This window comes from Planococcus citri, chromosome 2, assembly GCF_950023065.1.
Source record: "Planococcus citri chromosome 2, ihPlaCitr1.1, whole genome shotgun sequence".
NCBI classification, from domain to species: Eukaryota; Metazoa; Arthropoda; class Insecta; order Hemiptera; family Pseudococcidae; genus Planococcus; species Planococcus citri.
In genome coordinates this window covers 11,521,163-11,543,517 of record NC_088678.1, presented here as the reverse complement: position 1 = coordinate 11,543,517, position 22,355 = coordinate 11,521,163, and the positions used below count along the sequence as shown (strand labels likewise).

The 22,355-nt window shown below is 32.7% G+C and overlaps 3 protein-coding genes across 4 annotated transcripts; 1 reads left to right on the top strand and 2 right to left on the bottom strand.

Moving 5' to 3' along the window:
- Positions 1 to 1,815: 1,815 nt before the first annotated feature.
- Positions 1,816 to 6,375, bottom strand: LOC135834649 (uncharacterized). Its single transcript, XM_065348578.1, has 5 exons — positions 5,660 to 6,375; positions 5,451 to 5,559; positions 5,259 to 5,359; positions 2,634 to 2,832; positions 1,816 to 2,516 (listed from the first exon to the last, which is right to left on the bottom strand). The coding sequence occupies exons 1-5, from the start codon at positions 5,732 to 5,734 to the stop codon at positions 2,395 to 2,397; spliced, it is 606 nt and encodes a 201-aa protein (XP_065204650.1). The 5' UTR covers positions 5,735 to 6,375; the 3' UTR covers positions 1,816 to 2,394.
- Positions 6,376 to 7,661: 1,286 nt separating this feature from the next.
- Positions 7,662 to 10,008, bottom strand: LOC135834647 (uncharacterized). Of its 2 annotated transcripts, XM_065348577.1 has the most exons (6): positions 9,847 to 10,008; positions 9,591 to 9,681; positions 9,384 to 9,478; positions 9,103 to 9,250; positions 8,781 to 9,000; positions 7,662 to 8,681 (listed from the first exon to the last, which is right to left on the bottom strand). In XM_065348577.1, exons 1-5 carry the CDS (start codon positions 9,934 to 9,936, stop codon positions 8,819 to 8,821), a joined length of 606 nt encoding a protein of 201 aa, XP_065204649.1. In that variant the 5' UTR covers positions 9,937 to 10,008; the 3' UTR covers positions 7,662 to 8,681; positions 8,781 to 8,818. The 2 variants fall into 2 exon arrangements, with proteins under 2 accessions (XP_065204649.1, XP_065204648.1); XM_065348576.1 differs by having other exon boundaries at positions 7,663 to 9,000.
- A 993-nt stretch (positions 10,009 to 11,001) lies between these two features.
- LOC135838256 (uncharacterized) lies at positions 11,002 to 21,089 on the top strand. The gene is made up of 5 exons (XM_065353874.1): positions 11,002 to 11,235; positions 12,366 to 12,420; positions 20,223 to 20,305; positions 20,429 to 20,561; positions 20,715 to 21,089. The coding sequence occupies exons 1-5, from the start codon at positions 11,155 to 11,157 to the stop codon at positions 20,789 to 20,791; spliced, it is 429 nt and encodes a 142-aa protein (XP_065209946.1). The 5' UTR covers positions 11,002 to 11,154; the 3' UTR covers positions 20,792 to 21,089.
- Positions 21,090 to 22,355: the final 1,266 nt, after the last annotated feature.

The window sequence follows — 22,355 nt, the reverse complement described above, 5'->3', positions numbered from 1 at the left end:
TTGAATGAATGATATTTGGAGACGTAAATGACTTAACTCTACCTATAGTGAGAAATCCTGCAGAGAGATCTGTAATCTTACGAGCATTACTACTTTGTCCATGCCACTCGCAGGTAGAATAGGACGTGCGAAAAATAAACCTATTAGGCACCTGATTAAATTACGAGGTATTCATCTAATTAAGGTCATAGCACTAGACATTTTAGTCAGACGTACTATGACAAAAAACTTAAAATTAAATAGTATACACATATTACTACTTACAGAACACTGTACGCTTTTTTCCATCTCTATCAGTGGCCTCCCCAATACTAAAGGCAATAGGCATCGATGGAACTTAACTAAACGAGACTGCACGTAGCACTTTGCATAATCCGAATATGCCGCGGAACATAACGAACTACCAAAAAAGACACTATTTATCGATCACGGGATCGATCAATATAATAAAACAAATTGAATTACCTCGCTAGAAGAGGGTACAAATAACCATCGCTCCATCGTGGACTCCCCTGGGGGTGCATCCACGATCCATTATATTAACAAGTCACAAGGAACCAACAATCGCGATTTTACCGAAACCAAGTGTATGATAAATACAACTTTACAATGCGACTTTCAGATACCATTGAAGAAATACGACTGAGGATTTTTCTCAAGAAATCTCTAATATAAAAGACGATCATAGCAGCAAAATCCCAACCCCTAAAGGGTGGAGGTATATGCGCAATGCGCAAGAATTGCTATGTACAAGTACAGAGCTCATAAATAATTATCTTAAACCCTATCTTCGATCATAAATGTCATCACGACGCGAACCGCGAGATCATTGATTAATTGACCTGTCACAGGGGGTGGAATGCCGCCACATACGTAGCTAAAATAAAGACATCATAAATCTATCATTCTATCGTCCTTGTTGCGAACTCTTTAATAAAGGGGGTTCGGACAACGACCTGACGTCATGTACGTAAAGTACAGAAGAATGCGAGATTTTTCTACTTCTTAATAATTTACACACTTTCCCAATATTTTCAATATAAGGGGTCAGTAAAATAAGCACTACTTTCGGCAGTGGGGCCAATCTGCACTATGTCAACATCTTACAGGGGAACTTTTACAACCTGTGTCATTGAGTTGAAATTTGTAACTTAATACCAACCTATTTTTAAAAATAGAATCGTCTCATTTGAAAAATTGACGACTCTTGTTTAATTTTTAGCCTACTTTTGAGTGAGTAATGGCCCAAGAATGTGTCATTTTATAATTGATTGCAACATACCTTCATATCACGATGAGGCTGTGTACCATCTGTATTCTTCGAGTGATTCGGGTTCTTTGCGATTGAAGATTCCAAGTGAAATCGATCGTATCAGCGCTAAAGCGTATATGTATAAGTAAGTAGATTTAGGAACCAGGTGTCTGATTCATTGCAAGCTTCCTCTAATTTTATTTAATTTTTTTTTTGTGAAAAAAATTGGGGAATCCCGTGATACACTTCCTTTATTATAGCTTATGAATAATTCGTCGAATTTTTCATCACATGGATTACCTATCTTGCTTTTTTCATGTGAAAAGGAAGTTGAAAAAATCGAAAAACAAGGTCCGAGAGAGAGCTCGTATATTTATCAAATACTGATAACCAGTTCCAATTAAAGTTGCAAAGTGATTCAGTAAGAGGCTCAATATATATATGTTTTTTGGTAGGTATGGTCTCTCAAAAATTAACTTCCTCGCCAATTTCCGTCAAAATCCAGGTCGAATACGTTTTTGTGATTAAGAGAAATACATTTTTACAATAAATGGACAGATGAGTAATTGCGAATGTGTAATTTCATGGAAATAAACGTTTACCTACAAACATTTCAATAACATTCAAAAGTATTATTAAAAGATGAATGATTCATGCTATGGGTACAATATTTTAATGATAACTACATTAATAGAGATTAAATTGTGGCTAAAGTCGGGAAAAATTGATAAAATTTCATAAAAATTTTCATTTTGAGTAAAAAATGTTGAGAAACAATTTTTAGTTTTGACGGTGTTTCTAGAGTACGTAGACATTCAAGAAAAGGACATTTAAAAAAAAAATCGTGGTCTTTTATAGTACGTTTCATTCTTACTCTTTTTGCTTCAAGATAGAACCCATGTCTAAAGAGTAGCATTTTTGAGATTCTTTGTTGACCCAAGCAGCAAATTCCATCGCTGACAGAATTCAAGAGACTGTTTTAGAACTGTGTACAGGAGAGATGGGTTGAAAACGATGATTGGTCAAAGTCTTCGGACTTCTTTCACTTCTTTCCCATGAAAATCATCTACTATTCTTTGATACACATGGTCCTTAAAAGGAGGCAGGTACTTAACTGCACCTACATGGAAATGACTAGGTACCTATGCCGCAACGTATCCAATAGTTGTCACATCAGGACCGACAAATCTAACATCTTGAGCTTCATTTCGTAACGCGTAATCTCGGCAGCTTTTTACAACCAACGCGAAATACGACAGTAGAGCTGAAAAATAATCACAGAATTGTTAGGTACTCAACCGATATAAATGTATTATGCTGATTGCTGATGATAGTGATGATACAATATTAGTACCGATAGGATCAATCATACTGTACCTACCTATATCAAATAGACTCGTAATGAAGTAAAACGTTATTTCATCGATACTCCTGTTATGGAACCTCAAACTCCATGGAACCAGGTCATCGAATTTTTGTTTCCAGGTGGGTTTTATCATTATTGAAATCCCAATAATTGCGGAAACTATTACCATATAGCAAAGATACCAAAAAAGAAAATTTAGGTATTTAGCTTTGTTCTGAAAACACAAAAAAAGTTAGTAGATACATTAGGATGAAATGGGATACCTACACAGAGTGGGACGTGAGCAGAATTTAGGAGAAAAAAAGTCCCTTTGAATGTAGTAATTTTGAAATATGTCTTGACTACAAATATTTTTTAGCTCTGAATCTGAATATGATATCAATTTTTGACTACGGGCATTAGGGGGGATGGGGAGGGGGTAAAATCTTGAAAATAGGCTTAAAAACCAATATGGGTAATATGGGTATCCTCATATATGTTTTTTGAGGCGCTGAATCCGAGATCGATATTAGGTTTTGTCCATGGTAATCGGATGTCCCATGGAATTATTATTTTTTTTTGAATTCTGGCTGAAGAGGGGGCGGAGGAGGAGGTGGAGCGGATAGAGAAAGCCAGATCGAAAAACTAAGTCAATATTCGGATTCAGCGTCCCCAAAAGCATAACAAACGATATGTCACATGGTATTATTTTTTTTCAATTTTGGATCATAAAGGGTGGGGGAGGGGGTGGAAAGGGTAGAGAAGGCCAGATCGAAAAACTAAGTCAATATTCGGATTCAGCGTCCCCAAAAACATAACAAATGATACGTCACATGGTATTATTTTTTTCGATTTTGGATCATAAAGGGTTGGGAGAGAGGGTGGGAAGAGTAGAGAAGGGCAGATCGAAAAACTAAGTCAGTATTTGGACTCAGCATCCCCAAAAACATAACAAACGATATGTCACATGGTATTATATTTTTTTTTTCGATTTTGGATCATAAAGGTTGGGGGAGGGGGTGGGAAGAGTAGAAAAGGGCAGATCGAAAAATCAAGTCGATATTCGGACTCAGCGTCCCCAAAATCATAACAAACGATACGTCAGTCACATGGTACTATATTTTTTTTTCGATTTTGGATCATAAAAGGGCGGGGGGTGGCGGTTCACCACCTTAGGGGTACGATGTTCCAAATCGGACATGAAATTTGCATTCAGCACCAAAAAAAAACAATTTGTACCCCTCAAAAGCTGGATTACTGTAGAAACCGGTTTCCTAATACACCCCCTCCATTTCATTCTGATTCCACCATAGGGAGGGGGGAGTTGCAAACTTATCTCATTGGTTGAAACAAATTTTGAGAAGGTATCAAATTTAGCATCTTTCAAAACCAAAATCATTTCAGCCCAGCTGGAATTCACCCTAAAAAATTTGAAATTAGAAAATTCAGGTGCTTGAAAAATCACTAATTTTGATGTAATCTCTAGAAAAAAAAACGATTTTTAAACACTTATTATGGGAAAAATTAAGTATACAAGAAGTGATTTGGAAATAGCATGAAATTTTGCGTCTTTTGAGCCCAAAGCTATTTTCCTGAAAAAAAATTTTTAGATAGAAAAAAATACTTACTAAATATAACTATTTTTTTTGTTGCAATATTTCAACGTTTTTGGGTGCTAAAACCAAAAATTGCAAACCAACTAAAGCTCAGTTGCAAAAAATTTTCAATTCTTTCAAAAGCCTATACTTAGTGTCACATTTTCTTGCATTTGAAATTTTTTCAACTTACACCCCAATTTCTGAAAGCCAAGTTTACCATTTTTTTGAAAATTTCAAAATTACAAATTTTTTCTCCAACTTCAACAGCCGTATAATCACATTATAAATAATTGTAAATTCAAAATTAAGTACATTAATAGAATCTACATCCCTTCAGCTTTCATTTCCATGTTTCAGAATTTTCCTACCTACTATTTAACACAGGCAAACTTGAAATGTACAACACCGCGCACTTATCAACATTACCTTCACCATTTTTCACATTCCTACCTATACAACATTGAAGATCTCCTATCTGTAATTCCAGGAAAAGTGGGTGGGGCGAGTTTTTAATGATTGTACGTGTTACTCTGAAGTATTTTCAAGTAGAAAACAGTGGTTTCAGGTGCATCAGTCAATTTGACTTATTTTCTCCTAAATTTTGCTCAGGTCCCACTGTGAATGAATTGTCAAAAAAACTGTTTTTTCTGTCCGAATCCTGATGAGGGGGGGGGGTTGGTGTTGGTGAGCATTCAGACAATACGTAATACCTGCACCTCAAAAATGATTTTATTTTTATTCTGGTACTTGAAGACTTGAATCTGAATATTTTTAAAAGTTGACAGCGACGAGGGGTTCCGTAAAAAAAGGGGCGTTGGTTAATTTTTTTGTTTTTCTGATTTTTACAATTCTGAATGTAAGTATTTAATTTTTTTTTAAATCAATTCCACCATATTCAGTAATGTTGAAGTGTTCTTTCATAAAATTAAAAAAAAAAACAAATTGGGAAATATTTGCTTGTAGAAAAAATTGTTACCCAAGTCCATTTGAACTGGTAAAAATCAGTGAAAAAAATTTGACTAAGGAATCCTCCCCAGTCTCCTCTACATAAATGGGTACTTACCTTTTGAATGGCCCAAATTGTTACAAGGGAAGCTAATATTCCAGGAATGATGGTGAACAAGAAATATACCAGAATAAGCACTGATGGAGGTTGTGGAAGTTCTAAACAAAACAAAAATAATAATTTACGTTTATATACTTCATCGTTTTTAAGTGGACAAGTTGATGTTGATGATGTTTCTTCAAAACGAACCGGAAGCACTAAAATACTTGGAACGGCTGTATGGCTCAAATTGGCTCCAGCGACGGTACAGGGTGAGAGATGATCTTGAAACAAATGCCAACAATGCGCAATTATACACCTAGAAAATAGATACAGGTTGACACTCATTGGTTTTGCTTATTATATCAATAAATACTCGTACATATAGGTACACAGAATATAGGTAATGTAGAGCTTACTAATGAAATCCAAGCTATTATAAGCGTTCCAGTTCGAAGTGAACATCCGCAACAGAACTCCTTCACTTTAACCATTTTAAGCGTACCGTCAAATAATACTTTGTATAAAACAAAAAAACGTAGGTACCTACGGTTTTCAGATCTAACTGAGCTAATAAGACGAATGCCGAATCACATGAGAAGATAACCTATTTATAATGAAGAAAATCGATAATTTTATCGTTGAAAGTTCGACGAAGTAGGTATGTACCTATTTTTCACACTACCATATTATGAGGTGTCGTTTCGTGCTAATTTAATAAATCCATTTCCACGAACAATTTAATCGTGAATGGTGATTCAGCACCCAATCATACGAGATATAAATATAATCGGGTATGATTTATCGTTACGACAAAAAAGGGGAAATGCACGACAAAAATAAGGGGTTTAAGCGACAGAAAAAATAAATACCACAGCCCACAAAAAACACGACAAAAAAATTACTTCAACGACAGGCATTTTATATTGCACGGTAAAAAAATGCATTCAACGACAAATAATTATTTTACACGACAACCGAATAAGCGAAATTCACGACACAATAGTATCTAGGAACGACTAATTTTATGATTGAAAAGCGGCAATTTATACAATTAAAAAGAGACTACACAGACTACACATTTGCAAATTGATAGAAAAAAAAATTTTCATTGCACCAATAGTGCCCTTTTGGATTTAGCTGGCCTCCTACGTTTGCGTTTTTGGCCGAAGGAAATGGATTTCGCCTGGGGGGGGGGGTCCCGAACCCATTTCTGACAACTTTTCATTCCAAGTACATGTTTACATGTTGTTTTTTTCATGAAATAAGGGCATGAGCAAGTTGATAATTTCAAATTGTTTGATACAATGCTGATTTTCCAAATTCCATGTGTGAGTTTGAAGAATTTGTCAAAAGTTTTCCAATGTTTGTCTGCAGATTTGAAGGTTTTGATCAATTTGGGAGTAATTGAGTGTTTGGCTGTGCTGGAGATGGTGAAAAAAAGGAAGCAGCGCTGGAATCGCCTGGAATTTGAATCACTTTTTTGTTTTGAGCAGCCCATTTATACCCAGACATCCACTCCTTTAAAGACACATCTGTAGAAGTGGCAAAATGTAGACAGTTTTGAATTACAACTATATCATATTCCATTGAACCAATTATGTGCATTGTGCAGTTCAAACACTATACCCAAGTACAGATGTAGTTGTCGCTGAAAATCATACTTTGTCGTTCTAACGCTCATATCTGTCGGGAGAAGTAGTCGTGATTCATAAACAAAAATAGTCGTGATGACTACCTGTTTAGTCGTTTAAAAGCTTCTGTTTTTAGCACCTAATTTGTCGTTAATTTCCCTCTTATTGTCGTAAGACTTGCCTGTCGTTCAAACCACCTTTTTTGTCGTTCGATTAAATATTTCCCAATATAATCTATGTACTTACTTACAGCTTTTACTGAAATACCTACGAATATTCTCTGCTTGTATAATGCAACATTGATTTCCGTTGATGACCTACCGGGCGGGAGGGGGGGTACCTACTATTGTTTTTTAAATGGACTAACTTTCAAGGAAACCATTCGAACTCGTGGTATCCTCCTCCGATTTGAGGGAAACAGCGATCATTGGAAAAGAATGAGCCTTTTCTGAAACCCTCGTAATCAAACTTTCAGCTGCCCGAATTAATTTGTAAGGAATTTTCGAAAATCCAAAATTGCTCAGTCTCCAGTGTGATTTTCGACTTATCATGTAGAATTTTTCTTCACAAGGTATGAAAAATATTAATTTCAGCTCTTGTGCAACTAAAAATCGAGTGTTGATTTATTCTCGATCTGATTAACTGATCAATTCATATTTTACCCGATTTCCAGACTGACTCTGGAGTGTGTGAAAATAAGTCTTAACTCGATTTTTATCTGCCTAAATTAATTTCCTCACTTTCTGAAGTATTGAAAAAATTCTATTAAACATTGAATCAAGCACTTGGAGCTTCAGAATGATCTGAAATGGTGATACATATTTTATTGAATAAATAAATGGACAATTTTTGATTTTCAAAAAAATTGCTGTGACTGAAAAATCAATTTGGGCTGCTGAAATTTTGTTATCTATGAAGGTTTCAGGCCATGCTATTTCCAAAAATCGCGTTCTGTTCTAATCGATAAAGTCTAGATATCACTCAGGTACCTAATGTTTTAAGAACACCTCAAATTATTTTTAAACGCATTTTTTTTTGTTTTTTAAAAGTGAAAATGACCAACTCTGTTCAAAAAAGTTTAATGAAAATTATTATCTAGTTTCATCATTTTTATGAACCAATCTGTTTCCAGCATTGCCTTGAATCCAAAATATGCCGATTTCGTTTTGATTGATTCCAGACCCCTACATTTAAACCATTTCTTAAAAATAAATAAATCAATAAATCAATAACAAAATTAATACGTGATAAGGAGGTATAGGTACTAGCTATACAACGTTAAATTTTGTATGGGCATAATTAGGAGCCGGCTGAAAGTGTTTTTCTTAATAATATGCTAATGTTCGTAACAAAAAAAAAAAAAAAAAAAAAATACCTTAGGAATTATTCTCGAAAACATTTATTGCATATTGAAACGGTTTCGTTGAATTGTTCATTAATTCAAAATTACTCTGGAAATTTCATTTTTAAAATTAAATTAAAAGAACTGAATTATTCATCAGTATGCTGAAATATACAATTTCGGTTGTATTCTCTCTAGGTAGGTATTTATTTTAAGGATTCTGTTTTTTGTGAGGGAAATTGCGGAATATTGAAAAAATGTCCACGTTTTTTCACTTATCTTTCGAGTTGAAGCTAGTGTAAGCGTTTTACTCTACTAAAGCCGGAATTTCCGAGTACTGGGTGCATAAAAAATTTAAAAAAAAAACGATTTTCAGATGGATTACAGTTATTTTACTCCTTAGATTTAATTTTTGAATCAGATTGTTGCAATTTTGCATGCTTTAAAGCTGAAATGGTTGCATGCCTACAAAGAAAAAAGGCCAATGCTATCAAGAGGTTTACAAAATTAGGTACATGAGCAAAGAACAATAGGTACTTGAGCAATCACGTCTTGAATTTTTACCAAACAGTAAAAAAGGGTCCATCTATCAATCTAGCATATCATATCACGTAGATAGTTGGTTTCCACAATCTGGTCGAAATCAAATCTGTACGAAGTAGATCGACAGCAGAGTAAGATGATGATTCTGGAAGTGGAATATCTGGTGCACATTTTTTTTCTGGCTCATTCTTCGATAAATTCCTAAAATTATTGGCTCGTGTTGCGATGAAAATCAGGACTCCTGGAAAATAAAAATTAGTTTTTAGGTATAAATACTCGTTTCAACACTTGATAGAAGTGGTGGAGTGGGGGGGGGGGTGTTTTACGTGTAGTAATCTCGAACCTATTTTTAGTAAAGCTGAGTAAATTAAGTAGGGCTGGATATCCCTGAATGGCGATGTAAAGAAGAACATCAAAAGTAAACAAAAGGTCTCCTTGAAAGCGTGTAGGCAAAAGTGATAGAATATTTCGTCGAATACCTGCGTTTCTTTCTGTAAAAAAAGATAAAACTAAAATCTACATCGAATACTTGCGTTTCTTTCTGTAAAAAAAGATAAAACTAAAATCTATGTACATGTAGAATGCACTTGCCTGATAGTTATTTGATTTTAAAGTTTGACTTACCGAATGACTAGCTTTTACGCCTATCACTGAAATTAGCACCAGAATTAAGCTCCATGAAATATAGTAAAAATACAGAAACTGCACCAATGTATCATCTGTTGAACAAAAATCAAATTTCAAATTGCATAATATGTTATTTGTTTTGTAAATGAATTAAGTGCTTATAGTGTTTATTTATTTCTCATTAATTATCATAATTTGCCATACCTTCTGTTAGCTGTATTTCTCGATCTGAATCATTTTTGATAAAACACCATAATGCTAAGGCAAAGAGTAGAGAGGCAGCTGTGTCTAACACCTAAATACAAGTAAAATGCGCATATATATAAGATACCTACACATAAGCAGGTAGATAAAATTTACTTGGTGATTGAAACAAAAATCATTATTTAAGTATTTAAAAATTACAAATAAGTAGATATGTAGGATTGTAGGTGTAGGTATGTAGCGAAATATAAATTACCCAAATAATCCACAGCAAGAACGTCGTACCGTATCGAAGAATGATCTGTCCATTGAAAAACTGCTTCCACATCTGAACCATTTTCACCATAAGTGTACCTATTGCAAAATACGCGCCACAATTGATATGTTTATAGCAATAATATACTCGTATTTCAAAAACGTTATAATATGGTGTGCCTGTAAAATTGCAGCATTTTGAAAAATAAAATTTTTATCTGATGAATTTCTGTCCTATCTGTTGAAATTTCCGGTCTCGAAATACCTACGTCATTAAAATAAATGAGATTTTAAAAAAATTGATGTTGATAACTGATGAGTAAATGCTAAATGTCATCATGGATGTTAATATGGTTTATAGGGGACAGGTGATTATTAATAATTTAAACATATGAGTCAAGACGTGCCCAAGTACACAACAAGGTAATTCTTTTGAACTGACACTTGAACTAAACAAATTAACTGAATTGAAAAAAGAACGTATTAAACCTCCCCTAACCAAGATTTCAGGTACAAAAAAATGTTCATTTTTGGATTTTTTGGTAAATTTTTGAATAGAAATTTTAAAAATTTGATAATAAAAGCTGCATTACGTCCTAGTAGGAATAACGTGAATTTGCTGTGCCCTTCAAATTTTTTGGTGACAATTGGTGGATATAATCCTGCTGTATCCCAGTAACTTTCAGACTCCTTTGTTTTTAGTCATTTCTATAACTATAACAAACAAAGATACAATACATAGGTATTATGACAAGTTGAAAATTGAGTGGAATTACTTTCCATCACATGTACCTATTATTAGATCAATTGAAAATGTACTTACTGAGACTGACTCGCCATTCTGTCCAGTAATAAAAAATGAAATGAAAATATCAAGTATGAAATAACAAAAAACTACCTACTTACTAAATCAAAATTATAATGAAATTTCTATCATATTCCTCATTGTCAGTGCAAAACACTAAAAACAAAGGAAAATGATGAAAAAAGTTGTATTTTGTTGTCTTTCAACAACATTTCAAAATTTAACGCCAATAACGCCAACGTTCAGCAATTACATTTTTAAAAGCGGATTTTTGTTTTGATTTTGATAACGCTAGATAATGCTCATATCACTCATAGCACTGATGAAAAAATTTCAGGAATCAACGCCCAGTTTATCCTCGAGTGAGTGCTAACGAAGTTTTAGTTGCTGGTTGTAGTATTGTTCATGCTGTTTACAGCGTTATTATTATCTTGAAAAGAATCATCATAATACTTTGTTAATGGTTCGTTACAAACATCATAATTTTAATTAAAAACCGAAGAAATGCGAATGCGTACTTTGGAAAAAGGATTTGGCAATTGTTCGTTGCGTACGTCCGCTTTGATATGTTTGGCTGTGATTTCAGTAAGTATACCTTACAATGTATTTCATTCTATAACGTATGTAATGTAAGTACCTAAGTATATCGTTTAAACAATGTGCATATTACCTACTTCCCTACATAACATAATGAAAATATCACACCTAAGTACCTACATGTGCCAAAAATGCAGTTCTAATTTCATACACTGTTTCTCAAATAGGAGCTTGAACAGTAAATTGCACTTTAATTACCTATGTGTGACGCGACGCGACAAAATCGACCTTCGAGCCGAAAATAAGTTTTTGAGTTATGGGGGGTTAACGTTTTCAGTCCAGTTCTGCTCGTTTAGCGGAAGCGCTTGCGTTCTAATCAGGTTCTCCGGCTAAACTGAGCTAAACATAGTCTTGGATAATGTTTCTTGCCTGTCTTGTGTGAATATCACTGGGTAAAATGGTTATTATACATTGATACAGGGGGCTCAGTCGTGATTGCGCTCATTTTTTCAATTTTTTATTTTATTTTTTCATTATTTCAATTTTGAAATCGATCTGGAGGCGAAACAAAGCGTTCTACGAGAAAAATACATCGAGCAAAGTTGTAGAGAATTAAATTTCCAAAAACCTACAAGAGGTTTATTTTTCTCCTAAATGCATAGTTTTTCTGTTTTTCTCAAAAAACAGAAATTTTATGGTAATCATCATGAGGTTTTTGTTTTTTGAGAAAAACAGAAAAACTATGCATTTAGGAGAAAAATAAACCTCTTATAGGTTTTTGGAAATTTAATTCTCTACAACTTTGCTCGATGTATTTTTCTCGTAGAACGCTTTGTTTCGCCTCCAGGTCGATTCAAAAGTTAAAATAATGAAAAAAATCAAAAAAAAAATCAAAAAAATGAGCACACTTCTGACTGGATTACCATGTATATGGAGCTATGCAAATCATAGGGACTTCTGGGTGGTTTTAAATGATTTTTGAATGTCCGAGTACCAAAAATCCGTCAAAAAGTGAAAAATAATTTTTTAGGTCCGAAGGTCGATTTTGTCCCGTCATGTGACATGTACTATGAGTATTCTTATCCCACAAATAAATTTTTACACACCTACTTAAAGTTACTTACTTTAATATAAGTATAGCTGAAACAATGTACTGATCATGTTTTTTTTTTCTGCAGGGTTTTGGTGTTCTCTCAATCCTAGGAGTAGTCTTTGGTTATGGCTATGAAACGAGTAAGTAATGTAGAACCTTACCTACCTACTTGTCTACATTTGTTTAATATGTCAAAATAATATTTCCTGTTTGCTGACGATGAGTTTCTCGTACGTAGCTGACACCGCATTTAGGGGGGGGGGGATGAAATCCATTTGATTGAGTACTTAATACATGAATTATTTTTTATGGTGAAAACGTCGTTGGATTTCTCAGTGGCGCAGTCAGGATTTTCTCAAGGAGCGGTCTGAATCAGATTTTTACTTTTTAGGCATAAAAAAAAATTGAAATTAGAAGTAATTTTCTAAAAACCTCTCGTGATATGGTATGATTTTATGAAAATGAAGGCAAAATGGGCCCAAAAAACGAAAAAACGTGCGGAGCTCGCGATCCTGTCTTGTCTCATTATCGCTCCTTTCTTAAACAACTGCAGCCTTCTTTCCACAAATTTCCTCATGCTACTTGAGAATGGCCCCCTTAAAATGTTTCTATTGCTGGAATATGGCCTGATAAAATTTTCAATGCATCCGCCCAAACGTATGTTTATCCAACCTAAAAAAATGCACTTTTCAAAACATATTGTAACCAACATGACGATACAAAAAGTAAAAATCGTCATTAAACAAAATCATTTATAAAGAAAATATGAAAAATACATGAAAAAATAGACATTTATAAATTTCGCGGATTCGCGTACATGAAAATTATAAGAAAAAAATTAAAGAACATTGAGGTACAATGAATAAAAAAGGAATGGAAAAAAAGACGAAATTTTAGCGAGTACATAAACAAAAATCAAAAAACCGAGCGCGGCCAAATATTATTGAAAAAGTTCACAAATGCCTCGAAAAATTGGAAAATTTATCGGATAAGTTTGGAATCACAATTTTGGCCATTGCATATGCCCCCTGGCTGATTCAAATTTCTCAAAGCAAGCTTAGAGAAAATTGAATTGGCCATAGATGAAAATAACAATAACAATCAAAAATTAATTAATCATTAAATCATGTTTGAATTACACAAATTATGAATAGAGAAAAAATATAAAACAATATTATGAAAATGAAAACGGGATAAACATTTGACAAAACTGGGTAATAGATAAGATAAAGTAAAGAGAAAAAATAACAGAAACAAAGACATTATGAGGAAAATTGGAAAAAGGTAAGGGAAAAGAGAGTGACACCAACGTGAGACTCGCGTAGATGGAAAACAGCGAGCCTACACCATGGTCTGCCACCTTCTCTGGAATGTAAGGTTTGGACAAAAGTCCCTCACCCCATCTCAGAGAGTTGGAAAGGAAAACAAAGGAAAAACAAAAAGATTAATAGGAAAAACTAGGAAGAAAAACAGGAAAGTTGGAAAATTGGATCAGAAAGATGTGCATAGAAATGTCACTAAATCAGAAAAAATAATTCATTTTCATTTCAAGAATAAAAATTAATTGATCAGAAAATCAATAACTTCGAGCAAATAAATTTGCGGAGGAAAGCGAACCATAAAGATCTAAAAAACATTTTTTCCTTTTGTGTTTTAGGGAAATCAAAATAAATTTCAAAATAGATTGATCATTGAACATTTTATTATATCCACAAAAATTATCATCCTGCAAAGGTTTTACAAAAGATACAGACTTGCCCCCTGCATGAGAAAATGCAGTAAAATAAGAGAGATCAGTTTTGTCAAAATTCATTTTTAAATAACGTTTTTTTATAAGTACTGATGATTATAAATTTTGTATCAAAATTATTGACCAGTTCGAAAAAAGGATTTATAGGTTTGATTTCAACCTCAAGACCTTCAGAAATGTTGGATTCGTGAACATTCTCATTTATAGTTACAGTTGAGAGTCGTTTATCATAAACTTTTGAAATTTGTGATTTACCAACGCTATTTGAAGACGACTCACACATGATTGGCTCAAAAAATATTTCATTTTCTAGTTTTAACAAACCAAACTCAGAAAGACTTGAACCAGAAATATGATAACCAACTTGAGATAAAATTGAGGGTTCAGATACCTCGACTACATTAATATTCACAACCTCCGAAAAATTCCCGACTGAGTGAACTTTCTCAATTATTTCAGTTTCACAAGTTTCAAACTTTGGCGGAGATGTAGAATAAAAATTATTTGAGCTTTCAGTTATAGGAAAATTAACAACAATCTCAAAAGCAGTTTTCAAAGAATTATGAGTAAAATCACGTACATGATTTTTGTCTGAGTTTAAAATTTCTCGTTGGAAATTATTTGTATTTTCATTTGAAAGTTCCAAAGATTCGCTCGAAACTTTTGCCTCTCAAAAATCATCCATAAAAGACATATCGATAATTACGTGATCTAGTTTTTTGTGAAAATTAGAAAATCCCAAATTTTCATCAGAAATTCTATTTTTGTTAAATTCAGCAACTCTTGGACCTAAATCGCTTAAATCAAGATAATTTCCATAAGTTTGTTCATAAACTTGAGAAAAAGATACAAATTTAGGCTCAATAAAATTATTAAATTCCCTATTTTCAGAAGGACACTGTTTTGTATCGCTAAAATCGAGATAATTTCTGTAACTCTGTTCATAAATTTGAGTTGAGTTCGTAGAAACGTAATTATCGGTTGCATTATTTGAAGACAAATAATAATTACCTCTAAATGTTTCGATAAAATTCAATACTGGTATTTGAGGTAAACATTGAGAGTAAGGCTCACCATAACTTTTTTCATTATTTTGAGATAATAAATTAGACGAAAAAGAGGTCTTTTTACCTTCTAATAAATCTAGGTGATTATGGAGTCTAACCAGAGTTTTAGTTAATGTAAGGAGACAATTGAACAATTTTGGATTATTTGAGAATTCCTCCATGTCTTTCTTTGATCAATCAATTTTCAAAAAAAATAGCATAAGATAGGTAATTAATTACAAAATATTGTGGGTTTTAAATATGCGAAAATAAATTAGTGATTTATCAAATAAATCATCACGAATACATAAAAATTACAAAAACGTATTTTTTTCGAAACATAAATACCATGTATACTTGAATACCAAACGAAAACAATGATGTGATGACGTGAGTGGTGATGAGCTGAACAAAATAAACACTCTCGGCATACTCAAACTCCGCAGAGAAAACGTAGTCGTAGATACGTACAGACGATATACAGATGTTTGGATCTTGGTTTAGAATTTCAACCAAATGACTTTTTTGATCGAACATTTTTTTTTTTAAACAGTTAAAAACAAAATATGTAAAACGAAATTAGGAACCGTTTCGTTTCTATCCCGGATGGGCCCCCATTTATGTAACCAACATGACGATACAAAAAGTAAAAATCGTCATTAAACAAAATCATTTATAAAGAAAATATGAAAAATACATGAAAAAATAGACATTTATAAATTTCGCGGATTCATGTACATGAAAATTATAAGAAAAAAATTAAAGAACATTGAGGTACAATGAATAAAAAAGGAATGGAAAAAAAGACGAAATTTTAGTGAGTACATAAACAAAAATCAAAAAACCGAGCGCGGCCAAATATTATTGAAAAAGTTCACAAATGCCTCGAAAAATTGGAAAATTTATCGGATAAGTTTGGAATCACAATTTTGGCCATTGCAATATTATTTGTGACTGAGGGCCATGTCACAGAACACAACTTATGCTTGACTCAACTATGAGATTTTCCCAAGTCATAAGTAAAATTCGCTATCATAGAACAAAAGTAAACAAAAGTTAAGTTGAAGTTTTTCTTTTACTGGTATCATAAAACAAATGTAAGCTTTCTATATCATGCTATGTTGCCAATAACAATAAAGCTGCAAGATCCTGTAAGAACCAATCAAATTGCTAATAAATGAAAATTTTTCGTATAATCTGTGGATAATTCCAAAAAAATAAAATCGTTTGTTTTTGTTTACACGAGTAATCAACTCGTAGCTCACGTACATATACATAAGCGTTTTCGACAATGTTTTCTTCTTTTCCTTCTCTGATTTTACGAGATCAAATTTCAAATTTATGTGAAAACGTTGTTACTTGTTTGATATTAACGAGAGAATATGAAAGAATGAAAAATAATTCAGAAATGTTGTTGTGATAAGCTGATGAATGATAATGAAATTACGAATCACGAAAAATGGGCAAACAAAAATGAGTTAAGAATACTCAAAAAATAAAAATAAATGCCAAATAATGTATTTGTTTTGTATGTACACGGATTATTGCGATATATATTCCTACCGTACGATTGTATCATCTATTATTATCTTCAAATTGTTTAGTTCAGTTCAGATATACGATGAAAATTGTAGTGAAAAATTTTTCAAACAAATAACAATGCATAGAAAACAATTCAGCATAACATTTCACCTCATAAATTCACTATATGTGATGCAACGGGACAAAATCGACCTTCGGACCTAAAAAATTATTTTTCACTTTTTGACGGATTTTTGGTACTCGGACATTCAAAAATCATTTAAAACCACCCAGAAGTCCCTATGATTTGTATAGCTCCAAATACATGGTAATCCAGTCAAAAGTGTGCTCATTTTTTTGATTTTTTTGATTTTTTTTTTGATTTTTTCATTATTTCAACTTTTAAATCGATCTGGAGGCGAAACAAAGCGTTCTACGAGAAAAATACATCGATCAAAGTTGTAGAGAATTAAATTTCCAAAAACCTATAAGAGGTTTATTTTTCTCCTAAATGCATAGTTTTTCTGTTTTTCTCAAAAAACAAAAACCTCATGATGATTACCATAAAATTTCTGTTTTTTGAGAAAAACAGAAAAACTATGCATTTAGGAGAAAAATAAACCTCTTGTAGGTTTTTGGAAATTTAATTCTCTACAACTTTGCTCGATGTATTTTTCTCGTAGAACGCTTTGTTTCGCCTCCAGATCGATTTCAAAATTGAAATAATGAAAAAATAAAATGAAAAATTGAAAAAATGAGCGCAATCACGACTGAGCCCCCTGTATCAATGTAAATAACCATTTTACCCAGTGATATTCACACAAAACTGGCAAGAAACGTTATCCAAGACTATGTTTAGCTCAGTTTAGCCGGAGAACCTGATTAGAACGCAAGCACTTCCGCTAAACGAGCAGAACTGGACTGAAAACTTTAACCCCCCATAACTCAAAAACTTGTTTTCGGCTCGAAGGTCGATTTTGTCGCGTTGCGTCACATATACAGTTAATTTATTATAAATAAAAAAAAGAAACACCCCTGAAAAATAATAAAGTAACTACAAAACGTATTTTTATTGTAAACATTTTGCTCAAGCTGAGCTTAAGACGTCAAATTTGACCTCTCAAGTTTTTTGTTTAGAAAACAGTTTTCAAGTTGGAAAAAATCCATCTATGATACAAAAATTTGCTTAAGCAGCCATGTAAGTCCGAGAGTAAGCATAAGTAACGTTCTGTGATATGGCCCTGAAGTAGGTACCTAAGTATTACATATGTACTTGCAAAAAAATTCTCATTGTTGGAGCTGCCCATGGTCACAAAATTTTTAGATGGAATGGTCTTGTTTTTGATAATATTGGCTCAAAAATACACTTTTCTCGATTTATATTGAAAATTGTGCTCAAAACAAGCTGTTAATGTAGTTTGAATATGACCTAAAAACAAGATTCCTAGAATTTTATCAACCTAATCCCTCATTTTGGCATTTCATTTTTAGAGTGTTTGTGCGTAGCACAAAAAACTCTAATGTAAGTAATCACTTTATCATCATCATCATCATCGTCAATACATATTTATCCAATCAGTGATTAGTATTTCAGCTATAATCCAATCAGCAAGTAGATAAGTATTAGAAATGCTAAGCAATATGCTGAAAGACAGTAGCTAATCGCTGATTGATGGCTTGTTTAAATTGATTTTTGCATATTGCTTAGCATTTCTAATATCTACTCAGAAAATAAATACAAGCGACCTTTCATTTAATGGAGAACAAATTTTTTATTGATCAGAACCACCTAAGACAGTAATAATTTTCACAAATTCTATTTGATTTTGAAAAACCTACCATTTGTTTTGTATTTGTCAACATTGAATTACATAACAAATGCTTTCTTTCTACTATGGTTTTGTAGTAAACCATTTCTTTTAGAGAAAGTCGATGGCATTTCAATGAATAAAAATTTCATTCTTTACAATTTTGTTCATAAGAATTTTTATTGTTTTTTTTTTTAGTAGGGTACCTAAGTTACAAAAAAAAATTACGATTAGCATTAACATATCCCAATAAATTCAAACCCTTAGTTGTAAGATGGGGCAGTTGAGTTGAGTTGAGTTGACAAAACTATACATATATAAAGTAGGTATTATTAAAAAAAGGAAGGTTTCTGTACTTTGTAAATCAATTTAAAAACTGCAAAAACTCTCTTGTAATCAGCGGCTTGTTTTTTTTTTTTGAAAAATTGGGCCCTAATAAACTACTACCTCTCCCAAATTATATGCATACAAATTGAAGGGCGGTTTTCCAAAAGGGAATACCTAAGTCTATTTTTTTGAAAATTGAGATTTTCATGCCATGGTGTTCTACAGGTTGTATCTCACCTATTTAATACCTAACCTACCCAAAATACTTATTCATTTACGCAAAATCCAGCTTTTCTGTAAGTTGCAGATTGCAATTGTTTTTCCAAAACGCAATAAGTCATGCTTATTTTGTTTTCGTTACTTTATAGCCAAAGTAGAGCTGCGAACATTGTTTTTTTAATAGATAGTAGGTACTGTGATATGTACTCATACTTAATTTTCATTTTTATTTTATTGCCAAAATGCAGATAAAATTTTTTTTAATGATAGTGCTGTAGATAAATACTTCATTTTTGTCAATTTTATCGCTGAAATGAAGGTAAATAATTTTTTTCAATCAACTTTTTTTTTGGTAATTTTGTTGCCAACATAGCGGTAAGATTTTATCTTTTAATTGAAAATCTACCTATTTTTTTGCAAACAATAGTACTGTAATGCTTAATTAATAATTATTGTCAATTTTATCGCTAAAAAGGAGGTAGAAAATTTTTTTAAATCAAATTTTTTTTTGGTAATTTTATTACCGAAATAGTGGTACGATTTTTTTTTAATCAAAAATCTTTTTTTTTCAATTGATAATATTGTAATACATAATTTTTGTTGAAAATACAGGTAAAATTTTTTGTAATTGATTTTTATTGTGAATTAGAGTTGACTTACATCAATTTGCAAATCGTGTTTTCCAAACGGTGATAAGTCAGTTCACTTTTTCTGCCGCAGAAGCGCTGCAAACTTGAGTTACACCACAAACAAAACCAACGCATAGGTATGTGAATGTGTTGAGGTAGATCCATTCCAATATAACATGCAGGATAGGTGGCATACTCCAAGTGCATCACACCTTGGAATGGGCACTAAAAACGTAATTTATCTCAAAATTGTAATTTTTTGACTTATTGCTTTTTGGAAAACCGCCCTTCAATTGTACCTCAACTGTGGTTGAATTAAATACAGCCAGGGATATGGTTTCCTCTGATAATATCGGGTCGTTTAATTTTTTTTTTATCAATTTCCTTCAATTTTTGAAATACTTATTTTGGAAAATTCAAAACCTCCAGAGGTACTTAATTTTTTGTTTGGGAATTTGAAATGTTTTTTGGAGAGTAACCCTACATTTATAATACGCGTATTCATGCCCTTGTGAAAAAAATGAGCCAACTCAATGACTTGAGTGGCTGAGAAGTTTCCTTGTTAGAATAGCTAATTATAGGTACCTATATTAAGTATGCTTATTGATTGTTAAACGATGTTGAATTTTATATTATGCGCAGCACTTTTCACAAGGATACTGAATTTCCTTTTCGAAACTTCGGTGACAGCAGTGTTCATTTATACCTTCTGCACCCTGCTCAAGGTAAAATCACAATACCTAGTGTACCTACCTACTTAGTATACCTATCTGAGTATTTAGCAAATATTAAATTTTACAAAGGTATGTTACGTCAAAGATTTTTACATTTTTTTCTTTATTTTTCAGGATGAATCTTCTATGCTACAACTAAAGGTCGCCTTCTTTGTACTGTGTGTTGATATCGGTATCACTGTTTTGGGTTTAATTACATCGGTTTTCACTTTATTCATATTTTTGATTTTCATTCTTATTTATCAGGGTAAGTTGAAGTATTTTCTAGTATAGTTGAGTTTGAATAATTATGCATATTTTTCATGACTGTGGTATAGTAGGTGTTATTGTACTTTGATGCATTTTCAATGTACCTACATATTTAATAACCAATATTGATTTTTTTTTTTATTACTTACAGCTTTCAAATGTTACGCTGCTTGGATCTTGTACAGTTATTGGATCGACTTGAAACCGCCTGTATCTGTCAATGCTTGAATCAATAAAGTGTTCTTATTAAGTCTAACAGGCTGTGGTTTAACTTATGTATGTACGTATAATTTTATTTTTAAACCTGTAGATTTTTTGTATTTCGTAGAAACCATAAGGAAAACCTACTTGTCGATTTTTATGATTGTTTTTTTTTTGAATGAAATTTTCAATTTTTTTATTTTCTTTTACATTTTTAAGAATGTGATAGAAACTGAAGTTATACGGTGGCAGTTTTGTTTAGATTTCACTTTCCTATTTTTTTTTTTTTTTAATTGAAACGATGGTAGCAATTTTGTGTTGGTAGATTTTATTTCGTTTTAAGTATTTTGAAATTCGATTAAAGACTAAAGAAGGTGCTTTGAATGTTGAATTTTTTAAAATCGCCAATTTTAGTGATTATAGAATGATTTGTTTGCGAGATACTCAGTACTTAATCTTCACACTCATCACGAGAATATCGACGATTCAACATTCACATCATGTTATTAATAATGAATTTGGTAAGTAGGTATGTACTCGTATGTTCAAAAAACACGAAGTAGGTACACAAGATGAAAACTACCAGTTTATTCTTATTGTATTCAAGTTGATATAAGCAAAATCTGCGATTTCGGCTGACCTGTCAATCAAAATGGTTGCCATTTTGTAAGTAGGGCCACTTTTTTTTTGAGGACAGGGGATAGAAATATTCCTCAGGACTCCCCCTTTAAGAAAAAAGTTGCCTCGAAGGATCGGCAGGGGGTGCAGTGCAAGTGATCCGTATGCTGCCCCCCCCCCCCAACGTTCTTTATTTTACATTACAAAAAGAGATTTTCATTTGATTGCGTTTCATGTAAGAAAACATGGTCCGGCCAGCCTGTGGGAAGCTTTCCTCCACCTCTTACAGGCAAATCCTCGTTTACAATTCAATAAAATCTGTTTCCGGAAACGATGACAAAACAAAACACCAGAGGAAAAAAATCAGCAATTTTTAAAAGAAATTGCGATTTGCAATTCGTGATTGGAAACGAGCGACTTGAGAATCGAAAAATATACACAACTAAATCGAATCAATTTTTATGGGATTCTGCCCCCTGTGATACCGTGAAGATGAAGTTGCCCATCTTCAAGGAGGAAGTTAGATTGTTTGGCAATTCATCTCGCTTGTTGCTTGTTTCTTTCTATCAAAAGAAATAATCTTAATGTAAATTTCGCATTAATTATACCATACTTAATGTGGCAAAACATCAAAAGATATCATTTTTGAGATTGGAGAAATACTTTGGAATGTAGTTGTAAGTTGGTACTCATTTTTTGTTTTTCAAAATCTAGTGCATGACAAATTTGGAAATTTTCAATCAAGTTTGCTCCTTCAATTCTGAAAATGGTCAATTTGCCATACTTAATAGTCCGGCATCTGCCAACAGGAGTAATTGCACCCCCCCCCCCCGCCAATCCACCGGGACCACTTTTTTCTTAAAGGGGACATCCCAAGGAACATTTTAAAGCAAACTTGCCCAAAAAAAAGTTGGTCTTACTTACAAAACGGCCGCCATTTTGATTGACAGGTCAGCCAAAATCGCAGATTTTG

What these genes read in the sequence shown, in the direction of transcription:
- LOC135834649 (XM_065348578.1), bottom strand. Translation starts at nt 5,734, where the DNA reads ATGGTTAAAGTGAAGGAGTTCTGTTGCGGATGTTCACTTCGAACTGGA. An exon ending in CAAGTATTTTAGTGCTTCCG is followed by an intron (nt 5,360 to 5,450) that starts GTTCGTTTTGAA and finishes TGTTTTGTTTAG; the next exon opens with AACTTCCACAACCTCCATCA. An exon ending in TACGAGTCTATTTGATATAG is followed by an intron (nt 2,517 to 2,633) that starts GTAGGTACAGTA and finishes ATTATTTTTCAG; the next exon opens with CTCTACTGTCGTATTTCGCG.
- LOC135834647 (XM_065348577.1), bottom strand. Translation starts at nt 9,936, where the DNA reads ATGGTGAAAATGGTTCAGATGTGGAAGCAGTTTTTCAATGGACAGATC. An exon ending in TCTTGCTGTGGATTATTTGG is followed by an intron (nt 9,682 to 9,846) that starts GTAATTTATATT and finishes ACTTGTATTTAG; the next exon opens with GTGTTAGACACAGCTGCCTC. An exon ending in CTCAGCTTTACTAAAAATAG is followed by an intron (nt 9,001 to 9,102) that starts GTTCGAGATTAC and finishes TTTATTTTCCAG; the next exon opens with GAGTCCTGATTTTCATCGCA.
- LOC135838256 (XM_065353874.1), top strand. Translation starts at nt 11,155, where the DNA reads ATGCGAATGCGTACTTTGGAAAAAGGATTTGGCAATTGTTCGTTGCGT. An exon ending in CCTTCTGCACCCTGCTCAAG is followed by an intron (nt 20,306 to 20,428) that starts GTAAAATCACAA and finishes TTTATTTTTCAG; the next exon opens with GATGAATCTTCTATGCTACA. An exon ending in TTTCATTCTTATTTATCAGG is followed by an intron (nt 20,562 to 20,714) that starts GTAAGTTGAAGT and finishes TATTACTTACAG; the next exon opens with CTTTCAAATGTTACGCTGCT.